Source organism: Anopheles coluzzii, chromosome 2, assembly GCF_943734685.1.
Source record: "Anopheles coluzzii chromosome 2, AcolN3, whole genome shotgun sequence".
Taxonomy (NCBI): Eukaryota; Metazoa; Arthropoda; class Insecta; order Diptera; family Culicidae; genus Anopheles; species Anopheles coluzzii.
Genome location: NC_064670.1, coordinates 70,843,311 through 70,862,951, shown reverse-complemented (window position 1 = coordinate 70,862,951; position 19,641 = coordinate 70,843,311). Strand labels below are relative to the sequence as shown.

Here is a 19,641-nt window from a genome sequence, read left to right as displayed (position 1 = left end):
AGACACGAAAAAAAAACACGACTCGTGTTATTTTTTCACAAATTTGCAAAATTTTGCATTGTTTTATTCTGCTCTATTCCAATTCTGTTCACACATAGATATTTAAAAAGATGTTGTAAAAAAATGGTTAGCATGTTTTAAGTTCTTTCTATCTGTACATGCATATTAAATTTGAGTAAACAAGGAACTGCTACCGTTTGGTGCAATTCGAAAGGGTTGTGCTCTTGTGCGACCCCGGAAAGGTTTGAGAAAGCTTTTGTCCTGTGTAAACTCTGCTGGCGCGTAGTAAGGTCCTTCGGTTTCCAGGTAGATATCCAAGCAGGACATTGCTCGTTTTAATTGTTTCGGTAGAATGTCACACGAGTGTTCCAGTGCCGACAAACTGTTGCACCAGTATTCCATTTCCTAATTGAAGCAAAACAAAACATATGTTAGAGTGCTATTCACACCACCAATAGCCTTGGGTAGAAATACATACCCTCACTGAGCTGTTCGATACCGACGTATGCTTGCCATTCCAGTGTAATGAGAACGACCACAGCGGTGATGCATCCGGATACCGACATGGTACACAAATATAGCTTTCAAGTTTAGCCGAGCCGCGTATGACTATAGCACGGAAGTACAGGTCACTAGCAGTGGCTATAGAATCCTCCAGGAACATACCAGCTACGCCCGATGAAACGTAATCCTCAAATGAAATGGAACTCCACTGCAGTACTGTGCTGGAGATGCGTATCGGATGTCCATGTTCATCGTTGACAGATGTATCTATCATTTTGCTCTCGAGATCGTGGATCTGCTTGTAGAGCTTTAACCGTGCCTCCCATCGTGCTCTAACGGAGTGGATGATTGACGGGATGGTTTCATGCAATTTATCGCCAGTCTCTAGGTTGTCATTTCCGACGTCAAGTCCTCGAACGCATGTGTACGCCGTCGAAATGTACTCTAGACCGCAAATTTTCTGCACCCAAAGAAAAGGGCTGCCGAGATTCCTTTCCTTTAGCATGCGTGCCAGTTGATTGATGTCTATTGAAAGATCCTGCAGCTGGTATTTTATCTTCGGATTGGGACATTCCTCTCCTCTATCTCCGCAGAACAGCTCATTCAGCACGCTGTCGGTGGAGAGAACGTCACTTGCTGCTGCCCCTACAGAATGAAAATCTACTAAAGCAATGTTCATGGTTACCACCTGCATGTTGGGCAGATAGAAAAACGTCAACGAAAGTCCCGGACCGGGTGAATCGGGAGAGAGGGATGACGAGTAATCCTTTGCCCGGATCTTTATCGTCACACTAAGAGGATGTGGTTTGAAAAGTTTCTCGCGCCGTTGTTCTGCTAGATTTGTTTTCATATGCCCCCGGTGATGCCGCTTTTTCATGCCCCGGTCTACGTCATGATCGTTTTCGTCATTGTCCGAGTCAACGCGATCGTGCGAATTGCTACCGGATTCGCGACCACAGTGAGCTTCCGATTCATACGTATTTCCTGATGCAGCTATTTGCTTCGCTTCCTCTTCATCACCATGTATCGACGTCGTGAGCAGATGATCTGCAAAGGGAACAGTTTCAATAATCACCCAACGAGACTTTTTCACAAAATCTAAACATACCGCAAGCTTCGCCATATGCAGTAACGTTGGCATAGAGCAGATACAAGGGTTGCGGAAGCAGTCGAACTGTTTTCCTCGTTTTCCAGCCTTTCTCGATGGGCATTTCTAGTGCCTCTTGCAGTGGTCTGGTTGCGATTAGTAAATCGCGCAGACGGGGACCCAACGAATCCAGGCGCTCCGTTTTGCCTACAATATCCTTTTCAACGGCTTGCTTTAGAGTGAGCAGTTCCTTCAGGTGAGCATCGAGCTCTTTGCGCTGCTGCAGCTCCCATTCCAGTCGGGCGATGCGCCGTGCATGTTCGTCCGCTTTTGTTTGTTCTGGTCGGGACACCGATTCTGGAGCTTGCTCGTAAAACTCCTCCACCGGCACAAGTTCGATTTCTTCATCTTGACTCTTGAACATGTAACAACGCTGTACTTCGCGCTTCAAATGTTCTGCTTCGTATAGTAAATTTTGCAACTGCAAACGATTGCTGTCGACACGTAGCTTTTCCTTGTGCAGAGCATCGCGGCCTTCCCGAATGCGCACTTTATCAAGGCGATTCAGCTTTTTCAACAACACAAATGCCAACGATCCTTCGATTCGTTTCTCGGCAATCTTCTGCTTCGCATCCTCCGAGCTGTCCGCCTTCAGTTTGGCGATGTCCGCAAATATTGATCTCAGTTCATCACAGGTGGCATGGAACAAGTTCGCATCTTTAATTGGTGAGCGTTTGCTAGCCTCCTGTTCCTCAAAAGCGATTGTATTCTGTGAAAAGGGAAGGTATGGTTACTTCCATTACCGTTTAACCAAAAGTAAAAAAAAAAATAAATACCATGTAAACATCCTCCTTCAATGTTTTAGCATTCGACGACGAATTATCCACCGCGTTAGAATTGCTCGTTTTGCGTCGTTTCTTGTCGGAGCTGGAATCAGCACTTTCCGGCTTGCTGACCATTTTAATGATTGCGATTGGAATCGAAAAATGTGTGAATCTTTATTAAAAGTCCGGTGCGGCGACACTTTTTCTGCGGGTTCCGTCTGGAAAGAATGCGTCAAGCGACGACCTGATGCAGACGATGATGTTGACATGCGGCAAACTAAACTGGGTGACGTTTCATGGCATTTTTTGAAGGTAACTTACACGATCTACAACTGTTTTTAAACGATGATGTAGAGTTAATATGGATGAGGTAAAAATAAGGCATAAAAAGAATGTAACTATACGTATGTTAACAAATATGCATATTCTAGCAATATGTAGTAAAAAAAAAACAGACTGAAAGTACCTCGCTCCTTGTTGGGTCGTTCTGCAACATACGTGTAAAAAAGGCTGTAGCTGTCAAACGAAAGCTCTTTTTAGTTGAGCGTTGGATATGTCAATTTGTTGATACCAAGCAGCAAAAATGTTCTAGTCTAGTCAAAAGACGAGGAAACATTCTATTATTGTGAACAAATTTAGTTCTTTACTTTGCTGTTATCATGAGCACCGAAGTAGATAAACCATTACCAAACGAAGCAGAGAGCACGGAGGAGGTTAGTAATGCAGGAACTATAGACGGTGATTCGGTCGTGGCTTCTGCATCGGAGCAACACACATCTCCATCGGCTGCAGATTCCACATTGGAAGAAAATAAAGTATCACCTATCAAAAATGGTGCCGGTCTTCTCGGTTCAGCACCATCGAAACTGGCCAATACGGTCGCAACTGTGAGTATGGTCTTACCGGAGTTTAGCTCCAGTATCATTGGCGAACTTCTTCTAACATCGCTGATCCCGATTCAACCGTAGGATTTATGGGTGGAAACTAAAACTGCTGACGGCAAATCGTACTATTATCATGCCATAAGTCGCGAAACGACATGGACCCGTCCGGAAGGTCCTAATGTGAACGTGATGACACAGGCAGAAGTAGAGGCTCTCAACAAACAGCAACAGCAGCAGCAACATACGAAGTCTGCTGAACAAAAGGTCATTGAGGTAAATGCAAGTTCTGCGTCCGATATACCGGTTAGTTCAGCAACAATACCAGCCGTTATTCCATTGCATACCGCGATGACGCGCTTTACCGGACCTCCGCCTTCGTTTGGGATGGCTCCCTTTGGAATGCCTCCACCTAATTTCACCAGTTTTCCACCATGGAACCCGCCAGCAGTCGGCAGTGGACAAAATTGGTCCATTGGTCAAACCCTTCCCTTAGATGCTGCCAAGCAAGCGATGAACGAAATTAAGCTAAATGAAATTGATCCGTCGATCGTTGCTAGGGCTACGGTTTGGAGCGAGCATACTGCACCCGATGGACGAATGTTCTACTACAACGCCTCAAAGGGAGAAAGTGTTTGGGAGAAGCCGCAAGCCTTGCGTGACTTGGAAAGTGGGTTTTTTTTGTCTCTTTACTAGTTCACCTTCATCATATTTGTGATTATATATTGATCTGACTTTTTTCTTTGTAGAGGCAAAATTGACGGTGTGGAATGCTAAGCAGAAATCCAAAGCACCTCCTTCGGTTCCGCCGTTCTTGGCACCACCGATACCACCCCAGATGCCACTAATGTCTGCCATGCAGGCACCGCCTGCTACGGGGCTAAAGATACAGCAGTTTCCTTCTCCTCTTGCAACTGCAGCTATTGGACCGGTGTCTGGATCGGGTGTGCGGCTTCAGCAGTTGCCCGTCGCTGCGTCCGGTGTTGTGTTTGATCCTATTACATTTATGGCTAAGAATGAAAAGGCTGCAGCGGAAGAAGAACGAAAGCGAAAGCTAGAGCAAGAGAAGAAACGCAAAGAAGATGAAGAAAAGGCCAAATCCAACAAGCCGCAAGATAAAAGTCGCCCTATTTCTAGCACTCCAATCAGCGGTACTCCATGGTGCGTGGTTTGGACCGGCGATGGACGAGTTTTCTTTTACAACCCTTCAACCCGTACCTCGGTATGGGAAAGACCGGAAGAGCTGAAAGAGCGCGCAGACGTCGATAAGGCGGTGCTTGTTCCCCCACAGCAGCTTCTGGGTACGGTGGCTCCGAAAGAATTGGACGGGGTGACAAGTAGCAAGGGACAAACAGTGTTAGGCACAGGAAACTCAGCTACTGCAACATTGGCAGAAAGTGACGGTGGACAAACTGCCAGCGGTGGTAATACAAACGAGCCACGGTCCGCCCAAAGCGATTCGGAGTCTAGCGTGGACGAGGATGGTGAACATCCAAGCAAAAAGCTGAAATCCGATCTGGAAGCAGTTATGAAATCAACGCATTCCCTTGGCAGCAATCGTTCTGGCACTGATCCGGAAAAGGAAGCTATAGCAATGGAGGCTGAAGCAAGAGCAGCTCGCGAGCGAACATTAATACCGCTAGACGTCCGTATGAAATCGTTTCGGGAAATGCTTCGGGAGTTGGATGTATCTGCTTTTAGTACTTGGGAAAAGGAGCTTCATAAAATTGTGTACGATGCACGTTATCTACTTCTGACCTCCAAAGAACGTAAACAGGTTTTCGAGAAGTACGTGAAAGACCGAGCAGATGAAGAGCGACGAGAGAAGCGTAACAAAATGCGCCAAAAGCGCGATGATTTCCGCGCCCTTATGGATGCGGCCCATTTGCATGGAAAGTAAGTATTTGGAATGGCAGTTAGATACCACAATGGAGCGTTTGGTTTGTTGCCGAATGTACAGGAATACGGACGTGCGTAATTGTAAACGTGTTTAATTCGTTTTAGGTCATCGTTTAGCGAATTTGCTCAGAAGTATGGCAAAGATGAACGATTCAAGGTAATTGAAAAAATCCGCGAACGCGAAAGCTTGTTTAATGAGTATATTGTGGAAATTCGGAAGCGCGAAAAGGAGGAAAAACAAATTCGCAAAGAGCAGGTAAACATAAAGAGCTTTATCCCCCTATCCCTATTTATCTACACATGTTGTGGTTATTTTGTATTTCAGATAAGAAAAGATTTTCTTACTATGCTTCGTGAAAGAAGCGATATAAACCGTCACACACGGTTTAGCGACATCCGCAAAAAAGTGGAAAGTGATAGCCGTTATAAAGCGATCACAGAGCACTCACAACGCGAAGAACTGTTTGAGGACCATATCAAGGCACTCAAAGAAGAAAAACGCAAGGCAAAGGAGAAGGAAAGAGAAAAGGAGCTAAAGGAACGTAACAGCCGCAGCGAACAGCGCAGTTCGCGTAAATCAAGAGATCGGTCGCGCGATCGCCGCAGTCGCTCAAATGATCGGGAGGCAAGTCAATCGGCAAAGGGTGCTAGCAACCATGACGGCACTGCAAACAATAACAATGACGAGGACGAAGGCGAGGATTGTAACACGTCGGATGAAGATGAAATTGAGCGACAACAAAGAGAGCGTGAACGCAAAGCGCGTGCAGAGGCCAGTATTAAGGAACGCGAGAAGGAAGTGCAGCGTACATTAGCTACTCATTTGCGTGATCGCGACAAGGAGCGGCAGCATCACCAGAGAGATGAAGCTATGCGTCATTTTAACGCTTTGTTGGCCGATCTGGTGCGCAATGCAGACCTCACGTGGAAGGAGGTAAAAAAGCTGCTGAAAAAAGATCACCGTTGGGAATTAATTTCCATGCTGGACCGAGACGATCGTGAAAGGTAATATCGTTTCTCGGATAAGACGATTTCAACTGTTAGTTAATAATATGATTGGCTTCGTTTGGTTCTTTACTTTTCAGACTGTTCAACGAACACATTTCTAACTTGGTGCGCAAGAAACGCGATAAGTTCCGCGAAATGTTGGATGAAATTCCTTCCCTTGAACTAACCTCTTCCTGGAAAGACATAAAAAAAAGTATTCGTGATGATCCACGATACTTGAAATACAACAGCAGTGAACGGGTATAAACTAATTGTACCACTCTTAATATGCCAGGACTAACTTCTGTGAGTGATTTTTTTTTTATCGTAACAGGGCGAGCGAGAATTTCGAGACTACATCAAAGACAAGACGGCGAATGCAAAACTTGCTTTTCGAGAACTGCTGCAGGAATGTAAGTTTATTACTCATAAAAGCTTTGAATTATACCGTGAAAATGCAAATCATTTGCGTGAAGTAGAAGACATTTTGCGAAACGATAGCCGCTATTTGATACTACATCATATAGCAGGGGAGCGCACGCAAATGATTTTAGCTCACTTAGAGGAACTGCATAAGCGCGGACCGCCGCCCCCTCCAACTGCCAGCGAATCTTTACGACGAAAGTAGGATCGGTATCTGATAGACGTAAAAATAGGGGAAAGTGTCCCCTGAATATGGTATAAAGATTTCTTCACATGACTCGATGTACTGCTATTAGAAAAAAGGGCAAATTGTGTGTGGATAAAACAATTAAAATGGCATTAATTGAACTAATGTGTTACGGGATTCAATAACAAGATGACAGACTGTTCAACAATTTGTATTGTGCTGGATCGCCAACGTAGAGCTGAAATGTCGACGAATATTTTCGATTTTGGGAAAATATCCAAAGAATTCAGTACTATTGTTATAATTATACTGATGTTAGATTGAAAACTGAATGCTTTGCATCATTTAAAGTTTTACTACAAATCTACAAACATAACAAAACAAAACAAAAATAAATAAGATAAAAATAGACAAAAGCAAAAACATCCTAGCATGTACTCAATATCTGGAAACGTTTTTGTATACAGTTTGTTCTGAACGAACATTCAACACAGCTTACCTTCGTCATGTCTATACGTCCGTATTTTGAAATTCATAGCTTATCGCTTGTATCTTAATTTTTCAATAAAAAATATCATTTTAACCGTTTTAGAATGAAACAACCAATAAGCAATGAACAACAATGCATCATATAGATCCAGCTTGTTGGTGCAGTTCATACGAATTTGGACGAGAGTCAACCCCCTTCTTCTTCCTCTCCACCCGCCTGTGGCCTAGATCCATTACCCGTTAATGTGGCAAAATAAGTCTGGTGATATGATATGATCGAATAGACCGTACCGTATTCTATTCCATTGCCGAAAATAAAAAAGAGGAAAAATAGTGGCGCGCTCATCTGTGCGGTCAATTTTATTGATGGTAACAGCTATGCACAATTATGCAATCACTTAGCATTAGAATGGTTCCAGTCCAACATCGAGTGCGCTTGATTTGTGTTTAGAGTGCATATATCGATCATAAGTTTCGTCATTAATGGAGGCGCTTTAGGGGATAGTAATAAATACACCACACTGGTCGCAGAGATGGTACACGTATTTCATTATCATATCATAACGACGCACAACTTTCCAGTGGGTTTAGTGCGGGACACAATACAAAATGTGGCATCCTTTGTATGGTCCATTACAGTTTAGACAACATAGCTATCGGGCAGCTCAAAACTTACGTCGAGATGAGCCTCGCGAGCCAGATGTACAATTTGGGCCAGGTGGACGGACAGCATAGCTGCTTCATCCAGATCGTCCTTTGGAAGGATGCGCAGTTTCGATTTCTTGATGAGTTCCTTTGCCTCATTCACGTTAGTGCCTTGCAGCCGCACAATGATGGGCATTTTGATGTTGAGCTCCTTCGTAGCTTGGATGATACCTTCCGCGATGACGTCACAGCGCATGATGCCGCCGAAAATGTTAACTAAGATCGCGTGCACCTTCGGGTCAGAAGTGATGATTTTGAATGCTTCCTTTACTGCCTTTACACTCGCGCCACCGCCAACGTCCAGGAAGTTGGCTGGATCGCCACCGTGCAGCTTGATGATATCCATCGTGGCCATTGCGAGACCGGCACCGTTCACAAGACATCCAATTGAACCATCGAGCGCGATGTAGTTAAGGTCGAACTTGGATGCTTCAACCTCTTTTTTGTCCTCCTGTGACAGATCCCGCTTGGCAAATAGATCCTTCTGACGGAATTCAGCATTGTCGTCAAAACGCATTTTGGCATCAAGGGCAAAATCTTTGAAGTGAACGACGAAGGAATACAAGAGAATAGCAAAAATAATTAGTATTTAATAATATTCGAGAAAGTGTCAAGAAATGAAGCAAGATTTAATCCCAACCCAAGTACAAATAAATGCTAATAAAACTTATGAAATGTTGGTAGCATAAAAATGTAAAAAAATATATACAATACACACATACTCATCAAAAGAATATAAGGTCAACCTCAAATATGTGACCACGTTCAAAGACTAACTTTAAACTCTGAAACTCTGAACTTGAACAGGGTTTTAACTCACATGCTGGGATCCAAATTGATTTTGATAACATACACTACATCTGAACTGTATAACATACAAATCATACATAAATTATCTCAAATTTAGCAACAATAGAAGGAAGCTTTAACACACACATGCAGAAAATAGCGTCAACTATTAAAAATTGAAGCAAAATAATAAAAATAATGAATTACATGTCAAGATGGTTACTTACACTCTTCACCTAGCGATGATATGGTCAGTTGATGATACATTTATCAACATGTATAATACGGTTATATCAGAAAAACAGTTTAAACGCAAAAAGAGTAAATGTTAAATGTTAATTGGGTTGTTTTCACAATTCAATTTTAGAATGTTTAGATTTAATGTCTGTACCACAATCATTCACGAAATGCAGCTATTTACTATTTATATGATGCGGTGTTTGTTTCTTTGCAATTTACTGACGGTTCTTGTAATCTTACGGCGTCTCTTCCGTCTCTTCTATAGCATTATCGCACAGTGCGTTCTCCAAAATAATTAATTGTTACTATGGAGTTTCAAGTTAACTAGATTTCTTAAAATGTAGCAACATGTTTGCCATTGGTAATAGTTAACTATTTCAAGGATAATGAAAAACTAAGAGGAAAACAGAGATTCCAAGAAAATGTAGGAATCATGATAGTTCATGATCAAAGATTGATATTTGACAGCAATTGATGTACAATAATATTAACAGTTATGTAGCGAAAAAGCAATGCTTTTTGCGGTATCTACAAAATGTTAAAAATGACCTTACCGCAGTCTGATGAACTGCTTCTGAAGCAATTATTCTACGTGAAAATGCTCCAGTGTTCTGTTAATACGTTAATACTTACACGTTTCAGCGGCATCTTCCGCATACGGATTAATCTCAATCAGCAATGCATCCTTCTTGACAAACAAATCGTACATATTGAGCAACATTTTAGCGGTCTCCTCCACTTTGTCATTGAGTCCCACCTTTTTGGCGACCTGCAGCAAACGTATCATAAATAGTACAGTACGAGTTTTAGTTCCAGAAACAGCCAGGATTCGTCTTACCTGAACTGCTTGCTCCTTCTGCAGACCTTTGTTAATGTCAATAGGTTCGTATACAATTGCATCTGGGTTTTCAGCAGCCACTTCTTCAATGTTGACACCTCCTTGAGACGATGCGATTAGAACAGGTCCCTTAATGAAAGTAAAGATTCTTACTGTAGTCGAAGTTAAGTTTATGGCTGCTTTTCTAAAAAAAATCACGCATACATTGAAAGCACGCTCCATCATAACGGCAAAGTAGAATTCTCGGCGAGGAAACTTTCGTTCCGCCACCATGACAGAATTGCAAATACGTCCCGCTGCTCCCGTTTGTTTAGTGACGAGAAGCTGGTTGATCATTTTGCCCGAAATATCTTCTGCCTCCTGGGGTCTGCAATAAAACAGACCAATACCATGCATTTGCTAAAAACAAACATGGTTTTACACATTTTCACACTACTTACGAAAACACCACCCGGACACCACCCTTCAACCCATTCTTAAAGCTTCCTTTTCCGCGCCCGCCAGCTAGCACTTGGGCTTTTAAGACCAGGTTCTTTGTATTAAGGTCCGTAGCAATTTTTTTAGCTTCTGCCCCGGACGTTGCTACTCCAAACCTGAAAATATAAAGCAAACATGAAGAATTTAAATGTACTTTGAACTCACACACACTGATACGGCAGGGGTTAATGGTGAATAATGAGTTTGTTTGCAACATAGGAAGAACAAAGGTGATAACTTGCTGATGCGGCGGTTGAGTTTTGTTTACGATCGGACGTAACCCATCCGATTTTACGCTGCGTGATGTAGACAACAGCACACGATAAGACGTAATCAGCTACAGTGTCTACTATCAACAGTGGCAACAAATCCTAGCGATTTGTTGTGCGTTGAAATTCTATTTACATACAAAATGCATCGCTACATCAGAATCTAATCAATCATTCGTATACCGGTTTACTTACTTGGGCGTTGGAATTCCCGCTTCATTTAGGAAGGAGTAAGATACGTGCTCTTGTACGTTCAGGTGGCGCTTCTGGCATCCACTTGCAAGTACCTGGAAGAAAAGGATTTCAGTGTTTCAGCATATTGATTTTTTTTTTCGCTGGCTCAACACATGATCCATGACGTTTCCAAGAGTAATCATCGCTCTATAGCAATCGCTAGCACCAGCTGAGCCACTTTTTTGCAGTGGGACATTCACGGAACGCGAAATCGCTCGAGGAAAACATTGCATAATCTACTGCGGTAGAATACCAATTTGCAGTTTGACCGATTCAGCACAATCGACTTATGGCAGGGCAACTTTCTAATACGCTCCTAATTGTGCTATTTATATCGTTGATGTCCTCAACAATGTTCTGCCTTGCCTCAGACGCTGCACAGTTTCACGGTCATCGTGCATTACATAAAATTTCTCAGCCGAACAAACTAATCATTTTAACATATTTAATTTTGTCTGATTGATATCAATGATATAAACGTGGAAAGTACTTACCTTCGGAGAAGATTTACTTGCAATGTCGGCCAGAAGAAAGCTCGATCGACGGAGAATGAAAGCCATTTGCAAATGTATGGCGGTAACGACGGCAGAAGATAGTAAAGAATATACTCTTGAAAGGATTTATGCCTAGAATAGTGGCTCTTTCATCCGTGATCTTTCGTTGCGAGCAAAGTTAATGGAGATTGCAAGAAGGTGTATGTAGCTAATTTTGACAGCACATTCGTTGAAAAAAAATGAATGGAGAGTTTGACAGCAACCTACCGATTAGGAAGCGTAGGTGTGCCAAGTGATTGAACATTTGTTTTTGGTACCATCCTAAATAGTTAGATATATCAGCTAATAAATGCGAAAATATAAACATTGACGATCGTGTACAATCAGCAAACGGATATGCGACATATTTATGTACGCCAACTGCGAAAATGCCTAGCTATACATCAGCCTTGTATAAACCTTGGCTTAACAGTAGACTCCGTTGTATTTATGAGCATGGTAATTCGTTTTTTTAATACTATGGTAATAGAGAAATAGAGTTCAGATGTTTACGCCTTTCTCTAACAGAATTTTAACTTAATTGCCTAGTATAAAGCGTGAACAAATACAATCAAAATGAGCTACAAAAAGGTGTACGTATACATTCTTTTTAGAGTGATATTTGAAGCTATCATTTGGAATATTAACTGCAAGTACTTGGATAAACGCGACTGCAAGTACTTGGAACTTTAGTTTCGCCTGGTTCAAGCGCATATGCAGTGCCATGTATTCAGGAGGACATTCATTTCGGAGGCATGTAGTGCGGGTTTATTAGAACAAAATTAAGTATTAATTCGAGATATTTTTTTCATATTTATACAACCCGTTTCACTTCAAAGAATCGCTTGAGATAGTACACTTGCCCCACTGTCATGACTATGAGCACAATGGCTTCGAAGAATGACCACATAACGACCCTGGAGTTCGTGCTTTCATTGATGGACCGATGAATACGATCACGTACCTGTAAGGTGAACAAATGCTTAATATTTGTTTTAAATTGTTGCTTTCGCCTATTGCTTACATGCATGTAATCTTGTTCGTGTTTAATACTGGTAAGGGTGCCGGATAGTTCACGAATCATGTCCTCTAGCTTTGTATGACCGGCTTCACCTTCGTTAACTGCACCAACTGTTCCTTTGGGTGCTTCTCCGATTTCCATCGAAAACATGACCACCTGTACATATAACACCAACCATTCGATCATGAACAAGCACTTTTGAGGCAAAAGATTGACTTTTGAAACTTACCTTGGGCGTTAAGGTAGACATTTTGTTGCTGAAGCAGTAGTGATAAATGCCTGTTTCGTAAGCGGAAAACGTATACTTTCCGGAAGATTCCTTTTCGCCTTGATAGATTACTTTCTGGTCCGGGCCGCTGATACGTACTTCTATATCAAGAAAACCTCCTTCAACAGTTTCAAACATCAGTCCTGTAATGTATGAAAAGTCAGGCCAAGTTAATTAATCATCGATGTGAACTGAACCAAAAAGATTGTACTGTATGTGTTGTAGACATTGCCTACCCAGTTTCGTTCCAGCTTCTGCCCGGTCGAAGAAACATTCTTCCGAATGTGGATCCACTGTGATAAAGTATCCTCTAATAGGTACAACACACAAAAAGAGGAAACATACGAGGAAATTCAGCAATAATTTCATTTTGTTGTTAGTTTTGGCTTGTGTTGCAGCCACGTAATTTGACGTCTGACGAGAACACGAAGAATCGGCAACATTGTTTTTTTCGACTTATGTCATGCGGCTGTCAGTGCTTGACATATCCCACTGAAAAAAGTATGCAAATGGTACGGGCTGCCATACACCTTGGCATATACAGGCGGTCCCCGAGATACACGGTTAATAGGGACAACCCTATTATTCCCAGAAACACCGAAAAACCACCGTAACACTGCTTCTAGACCGACCAACTTTTGTACCACGACAAATTTTCTGCGAGCTCGTTGTGCTAATAAAATTTCTCCTCCTTCCTGTCGTCATCAATATCTTCTATCCCCTCTTGCTCGTATATTAACAGTTTGATCAACTTCTCTCTATCACGAGCAAACACGATATTTTTCAAACTCTTCATTGATTTCAAACGCACACCGATGTCAACGTTCTCATGCACCTGATTGCTGAACATATCTTATTGATTCATTTCATTCATTGATACGACCGAGACGACGATGCTGGTCAGTATTCTCGAGAATACTTATTGTGAATAATTAGAGATTGAGCGAGCACATGCAAGTTTAGCGGAAATGGATCCACTTCCGCTAAACTTGCATGTGCTCGCTCAATCTCTAATTCCATGACCCAACCCAAATAACCAAATCGTCCTTAACCCACTGTAAAACCACTTCAAACCCACGTGGGTTTGTGGTGGTCGATTCAGTCGTTAACCCACCAAATTTTAGAACAATCGGAGCTGCCAGTTCCGATCCGATGTATTTATCTTGCCCACCCTTAACCCACCTTTTCCAAAAATGCTTTGAGGAAAAGTTTGGTCAAGGGTTGGCTAAGGTAAATATGCTGGACAGGATTTAAACTCCTCGATTGATTAAATTCATTCACTTACATCACTGCACTTCAACTTCAGCAATATTATTAGTCTATAAACTATGCACTGACCAGCGAAATGGAGAGATCATTCGCAAGTAAACAAACACATATATACACATATTACACATGAATGTTTTACAACAAACCAACTAAAACACACACACGTTTAATTGCTTCCTTTGCATAATTAAATCACATTTTATCACAAGTGAAACATGTTGAGCAAATAAATTGCCCGTGCATAAAAAACTGACTTCAACAACATTGAAGTGGCTGCTTCTGTGGCCATGTGGCTTAACCCACCAAACTTATAGTTTTTTAGCTTTGTTTGATGGAACTGGATTTTTAGTACAAGAAATTGGTGGCGTTTTCGGTATCTTGGTTATATGGGAAGTGCCACAAATCCACTAAAAGACCACTAAACGGGTTCTAAACAACTCAAGCTCTGATCTCACACAAATATGTTTCACAACAAATGAACTTAAACACACAAGCTTTCCTTTTGCTTCCTTTGCACAATTAAACACATGTTGGGGTCCCATATAACCAAGATACCGAAAACGCCACCAATTTCTTGTACTAAAAATCCAGTTCCATCAAACAAAGCTAAAAAACTATAAGTTTGGTGGGTTAAGCCACATGGCCACAGAAGCAGCCACTTCAATGTTGTTGAAGTCAGTTTTTTATGCACGGGCAATTTATTTGCTCAACATGTTTCACTTGTGATAAAATGTGATTTAATTATGCAAAGGAAGCAATTAAACGTGTGTGTGTTTTAGTTGGTTTGTTGTAAAACATTCATGTGTAATATGTGTATATATGTGTTTGTTTACTTGCGAATGATCTCTCCATTTCGCTGGTCAGTGCATAGTTTATAGACTAATAATATTGCTGAAGTTGAAGTGCAGTGATGTAAGTGAATGAATTTAATCAATCGAGGAGTTTAAATCCTGTCCAGCATATTTACCTTAGCCAACCCTTGACCAAACTTTTCCTCAAAGCATTTTTGGAAAAGGTGGGTTAAGGGTGGGCAAGATAAATACATCGGATCGGAACTGGCAGCTCCGATTGTTCTAAAATAACCCACTGTAAAACCACTTCAAACCCACGTGGGTTTGTGGTGGTCGATTCAGTCGTTAACCCACCAAATTTTAGAACAATCGGAGCTGCCAGTTCCGATCCGATGTATTTATCTTGCCCACCCTTAACCCACCTTTTCCAAAAATGCTTTGAGGAAAAGTTTGGTCAAGGGTTGGCTAAGGTCAATATGCTGAACAGGATTTTAACTCTTCGATTGATTAAATTCATTCACTTACATCACTGCACTTAAACTTCCGCAATATTATTAGTCTATAAACTATGCACTGACCAGCGAAATGGAAGAGTTCGATCGCAAGTAAACAAACGCACATATACACATATTACACATGAATGTTTTACAACAAACCAACTTACACACACGTTTAATTGCTTCCTTTGCTCAATTAAATAACATTTTATTACAGGTGAAACATGTTGAGCAAATAAATTGCCCGTGCATAAAAAACTAACTTCAACAACATTGAAGTGGCTGCTTCTGTAGCCGTGTGGCTTAACCCACCAAACTGATAGTTTTTTAGCTTTGTTTAATGGAATTGGATTTTTAGTACAAGAAATTGGTGGCGTTTTCGGTATCTTGGTTATATGGGACATGTTTAGCAAATGAATTACCCGTGCATATAAAAACTGACTTTAACAAACATTGAAGAGGCCGCTTCTGGAGATGTGTGGTTTAACCTTTAAGTTGGCAACCGGATACTCGGGTATGTTTTTTAACTTTAAAGTGAAATAACTTTTGATTCATTGCTTTTATTGACCTGAAATTTTCCGTAGCCTCCCAACTTTTAATTTCTGATTTTTTTGGTGTATAAATTGTAATTTTAAACAGTCTGCAAGTATTTTATTTTGATTTTTTTTTAACTTTACCACGTAAGTTGGCAACCAGCATACCCGGGTATTCCATACATTTTGTATGAAGAATGACGTTTCTCTTCTTCCTCTTTTCGTATTGTGCTTATTTTCGAGTCAAATTCAACCGATTCCAAATTTCAATTTGACCGTTATTTTTATAATAAAATGAAAAAAACTTAATGAATAAATGAAATAGAAGAGAATATATGGTCGGCATTACTTGCTTACAGCATTAAAATATAGAAAGCATTGTTTACCTATGAAAATCGTTAATTTTTTGCATCAAAACGTGTGGAATACCCGGGTATGCCGGTTGCCAACTTACGTGTGTAAATCTGGTTGCCAAATCTACTTTTAACCCACCAAACTGACAGTTTTTTGGCTTTGTTCGATGCAACTGGATTTTTAGTACAGGAAATTGGTGGCGTTTTCGGTATCTTGGTTATTTAGGTCACGATTGCCTTGATTTTGTTCTAAAACCGAGAACTTAGCACAACGAGCTCGCAGAAAATTTGTTGCGGTACAAAAGTTGATCGTCTAGAAGCAGTGTTTAAACATTACATACATTTTCATATTGTACAAAGAAAGCTTCTCCTTCTTCTTCTTCTTCTTCTTAATAACCGTTGTCGGTAAAGGCCTGCCTGTACCACTTGTGGGCTTGGCTTTCAGTGACTAATTGATTCCCCCCATAGCAGGATAGTCAGTCCTAAGTATGGCAACGGGGTCTATTTGGGGATTGAACCCATGACGAGCATGTTGTTAAGTCGTACGAGTTGACGACTGTACTACAAGACCGGCTTACAAAGAAAGCTTATGATTTAAAAAAATGAAATATATTAATCTTTTTAATCATAGTTTACTACTTTTGACCGAACACTGTTCACCTCACCGTTGTTGGTCAAGGCCTGCCTGTACCACAAGTGGGTTTGGCATTCTCCTCTCTCTCTCTCTCTCTCTCTCTCTCTCTCTCTCTCTCTCTCTCTCTCTCTCTCTCTTGTTGGCACGTCGATGTGACATGGCCCGGTTAACAACAATTCTCCAGGATACTCGGTCCCTGGCTGCAGCCTCCCATCCATGCAGACACCCGATTTCCGACAGGTTTCGCTTCACCTGAACCAGCCATCGAGTTCGCTGTGCTCCCTTGCGCCTTATTCCGAACTGGGGATCGCTGTCGAACACCTTCTTGGTGGGGCATTAGCCCGGTATCCTCATGACATGCTCCAGCCATCGTATCCTGCCAGCCTTCGCCACCGTCAGGATGCTCAGTTCACCGTACAAGCTCTGCAAGCTCATGGTTCATCCTTCTCCTCCATGCTCCATGCTCGAACACACCGCCAAAGATGGTCCGGAGGATGCGTCGCTCAAACACGCCCAGAGCGTTTGCATCTTCCGCTCGGATGGTCCAGGATTCGTGTCCGTAGAGGACCACCGGGCGAATCAATGTGCGATATATCTGACATTTCATGGGTTTGGCATTCAGTAACTTATTAATTACCATAGCATGATAGTCTGTCCTACATATGGGGGACGGTTCATTTGGGGCTTGAACCCATGACGGGCATTGGGCATGTCTTACGAGTTGACGACTGTACCACCAGACCGTCCTAATGTTGGTTATATTTAAAAAAGCAAAATTATCTCAATTTGAGCTGAAATTGCGTTATTGTTTCAAACATAGTTTCTTTATTATTGTTATTATTATTGTCACAACACGTTTAAAAACAGCACATGAAAAAATCAGGTGCGCAACGTGCAACAGATATTTGTATTCTAACACAGTTCCATATACGATCACAACGGCAGCGTGATTTGTAATTCCTATATTTGTTCCGCCGTATCCTACTGGAAGAAGCTTCTGTAGCAACTAGGGACGTAGATGATTTCTTTGCTTTCTGGTCTAGTTCCGCTCGCGTGGTGGAGCGTATTTTACTCTTTTTTGCGTAACCGACAACAGTGACAAATTTTGTACTTGTCACAGGTTTTTGAGTTTTGTTCCGGCTCTCGAAGGAGACATCGTTTATATTGCGCTGATTCGAAACCGTCTGTTGAATTTTACGCTCGCGAGTTTTATCACCAGCAGCAGTCAAATTGACGATGGAGAGTTTTATAAATCTATTTTCGATAGTGTTCGTTGGCACACTGTCCTGATGAAGCATCCTTGACGATTCATTCATTGATTTTGAAGACAAACCGGCGGATTCATTGCTGCTTCGAGCTACTATTGGTTTGATCTGGACAAAGTTGACGTTTCCAGTTCCATTGGATGGATGCGTTACATTAGCATTGTCAAAGCTGACAATCTTGAATTGTCCCCTGATTTGATGAAATAGACCCAAAAGGTATATATACATCCATACATTCATCAGGCCGCTAGAAATACAAAAATGGGTGAAAATGTTGTACTATAATTAGGTAGTATTTTTTATGTACATTACGTGTTAATCACGTGATTGTATGTTTTGTCTACACAGTAATTATCTATTTTACGAAAATGTGGGCAAGGTAGGCCTCTAATGGCTTGGCTAGTTGTGATGTACTGATAAACCAACGAATCCGCCAATTGAAAAATTCAGCGCCTAATATCTATCATATCCAATAAAGTTCCATTCAACCTAACATATGAGCCATCTGAACAAATAAACAATCAAACAACTGCACTTTTTATGTAAGTGTGAAAATATCCTATATCGCTAAGTTGCTAATGTGTCAATGTGCATGCAAATCATACTACGATGCAAAATACCGAAACGCCTACACAAAACAAACATAAAATGGGATCGTGAAAGGATCGTACGGGTAAATATTTACAATCAATTTTTTCCCAAAAATATGGACAAACAAACCATTGGCAAATGTACACCATTGGTTATCAGCTCGATCCAAATGTGTGCTTCATGTTGCTATACGACGCACATCATAATAGTGCATCGCATAGGCGCACAAGAAAGGTCATCCGACACTTTTGGTACAGTTCAACGCAGTTGGTAATCCAGAGCAAACGACTTCCGAAAAACTTATCAAATATGATTAACACACTCTCATTGTCTATTGAGTCCCAGGGAAATTTGATAAGCTATCTCATAACTTATTTACGCTACCTTAAATCGGTTTGGATTTCGCACCCCATACCTATTACCCGTCCAATACACTGAACAAGTCTGGCACAAGCGAATAGCACAAAATAAGATACTTACAGAACCAGAAACCAACAAATTAAAAAAAACCAAAAGAATCATTAAAAATCAGCAAGCACGCAGCATACATGAATAAACGATCGAATGCAACAAAATGGGAAGAAATAGTACTTTATGCCCCGCATCGTGGTACATGGTCAGTCAATGATCTTTCAATCTCTTTCTGCATGCCCCGTGTGGACGATGGTTTGTTACATTCATTTATTAAAATGTATTTATCTACATTTCCTTTATTGGCCTCCAAGTAAATATATGCTAGCTATCATCTTGTTGAACAATATCTTTGCGATTTTACACTTTAAAATTTATCACGGCAACTGCGTATTTGTGCCTAACACACTAACATGCCGCACACGTTCAATGTCGATCACTTTTTTCGATACTCACTTTATAAATTGCATTGTCGGTGAATTCGTAAATAGGACGCACAATGTTTGAAACACTCGATCCGGAAAACATCCAAGAGCTGTGCAACCTGTGAATCGGTCCGTTAAGAAAACTAAGGGCAGTGTACACGTGAGTTTTCCGGGTTTGGCGTCATCACTCTCTGTTGCAGACGATGATCCTTTTGCA

General features: G+C 41.4%; 4 protein-coding genes across 5 annotated transcripts; 1 reads left to right on the top strand and 3 right to left on the bottom strand.

Annotated features, from left to right (window-relative positions):
• Nucleotides 1–27: 27 nt before the first annotated feature.
• LOC120950918 (THO complex subunit 5 homolog) lies at nucleotides 28–2,689 on the bottom strand. The gene is made up of 4 exons (XM_040369334.2): nucleotides 2,428–2,689; nucleotides 1,613–2,360; nucleotides 479–1,551; nucleotides 28–405 (listed from the first exon to the last, which is right to left on the bottom strand). Exons 1-4 carry the CDS (start codon nucleotides 2,548–2,550, stop codon nucleotides 166–168), a joined length of 2,184 nt encoding a protein of 727 aa, XP_040225268.1. The 5' UTR covers nucleotides 2,551–2,689; the 3' UTR covers nucleotides 28–165.
• A 260-nt stretch (nucleotides 2,690–2,949) lies between these two features.
• LOC120947921 (transcription elongation regulator 1) lies at nucleotides 2,950–6,953 on the top strand. 2 transcript variants are annotated; one of them, XM_049608034.1, is made up of 7 exons: nucleotides 2,950–3,302; nucleotides 3,384–3,966; nucleotides 4,046–5,192; nucleotides 5,301–5,451; nucleotides 5,521–6,200; nucleotides 6,281–6,443; nucleotides 6,517–6,953. In XM_049608034.1, exons 1-7 carry the CDS (start codon nucleotides 3,075–3,077, stop codon nucleotides 6,808–6,810), a joined length of 3,246 nt encoding a protein of 1,081 aa, XP_049463991.1. In that variant the 5' UTR covers nucleotides 2,950–3,074; the 3' UTR covers nucleotides 6,811–6,953. The 2 variants fall into 2 exon arrangements, with proteins under 2 accessions (XP_049463991.1, XP_049463992.1); XM_049608035.1 differs by lacking the exon at nucleotides 2,950–3,302 and having other exon boundaries at nucleotides 3,459–3,572; nucleotides 3,722–3,966.
• Nucleotides 6,954–7,612: 659 nt separating this feature from the next.
• On the bottom strand, nucleotides 7,613–11,538 carry LOC120947923 (succinate--CoA ligase [ADP-forming] subunit beta, mitochondrial). Its single transcript, XM_049608036.1, has 7 exons — nucleotides 11,328–11,538; nucleotides 10,795–10,886; nucleotides 10,294–10,446; nucleotides 10,058–10,220; nucleotides 9,854–9,982; nucleotides 9,649–9,784; nucleotides 7,613–8,523 (listed from the first exon to the last, which is right to left on the bottom strand). The coding sequence occupies exons 1-7, from the start codon at nucleotides 11,391–11,393 to the stop codon at nucleotides 7,922–7,924; spliced, it is 1,341 nt and encodes a 446-aa protein (XP_049463993.1). The 5' UTR covers nucleotides 11,394–11,538; the 3' UTR covers nucleotides 7,613–7,921.
• Nucleotides 11,539–12,153: 615 nt separating this feature from the next.
• On the bottom strand, nucleotides 12,154–13,090 carry LOC120947922 (transmembrane emp24 domain-containing protein 2). Its single transcript, XM_040363752.2, has 4 exons — nucleotides 12,892–13,090; nucleotides 12,617–12,798; nucleotides 12,391–12,543; nucleotides 12,154–12,330 (listed from the first exon to the last, which is right to left on the bottom strand). The coding sequence occupies exons 1-4, from the start codon at nucleotides 13,022–13,024 to the stop codon at nucleotides 12,181–12,183; spliced, it is 618 nt and encodes a 205-aa protein (XP_040219686.1). The 5' UTR covers nucleotides 13,025–13,090; the 3' UTR covers nucleotides 12,154–12,180.
• Nucleotides 13,091–19,641: the final 6,551 nt, after the last annotated feature.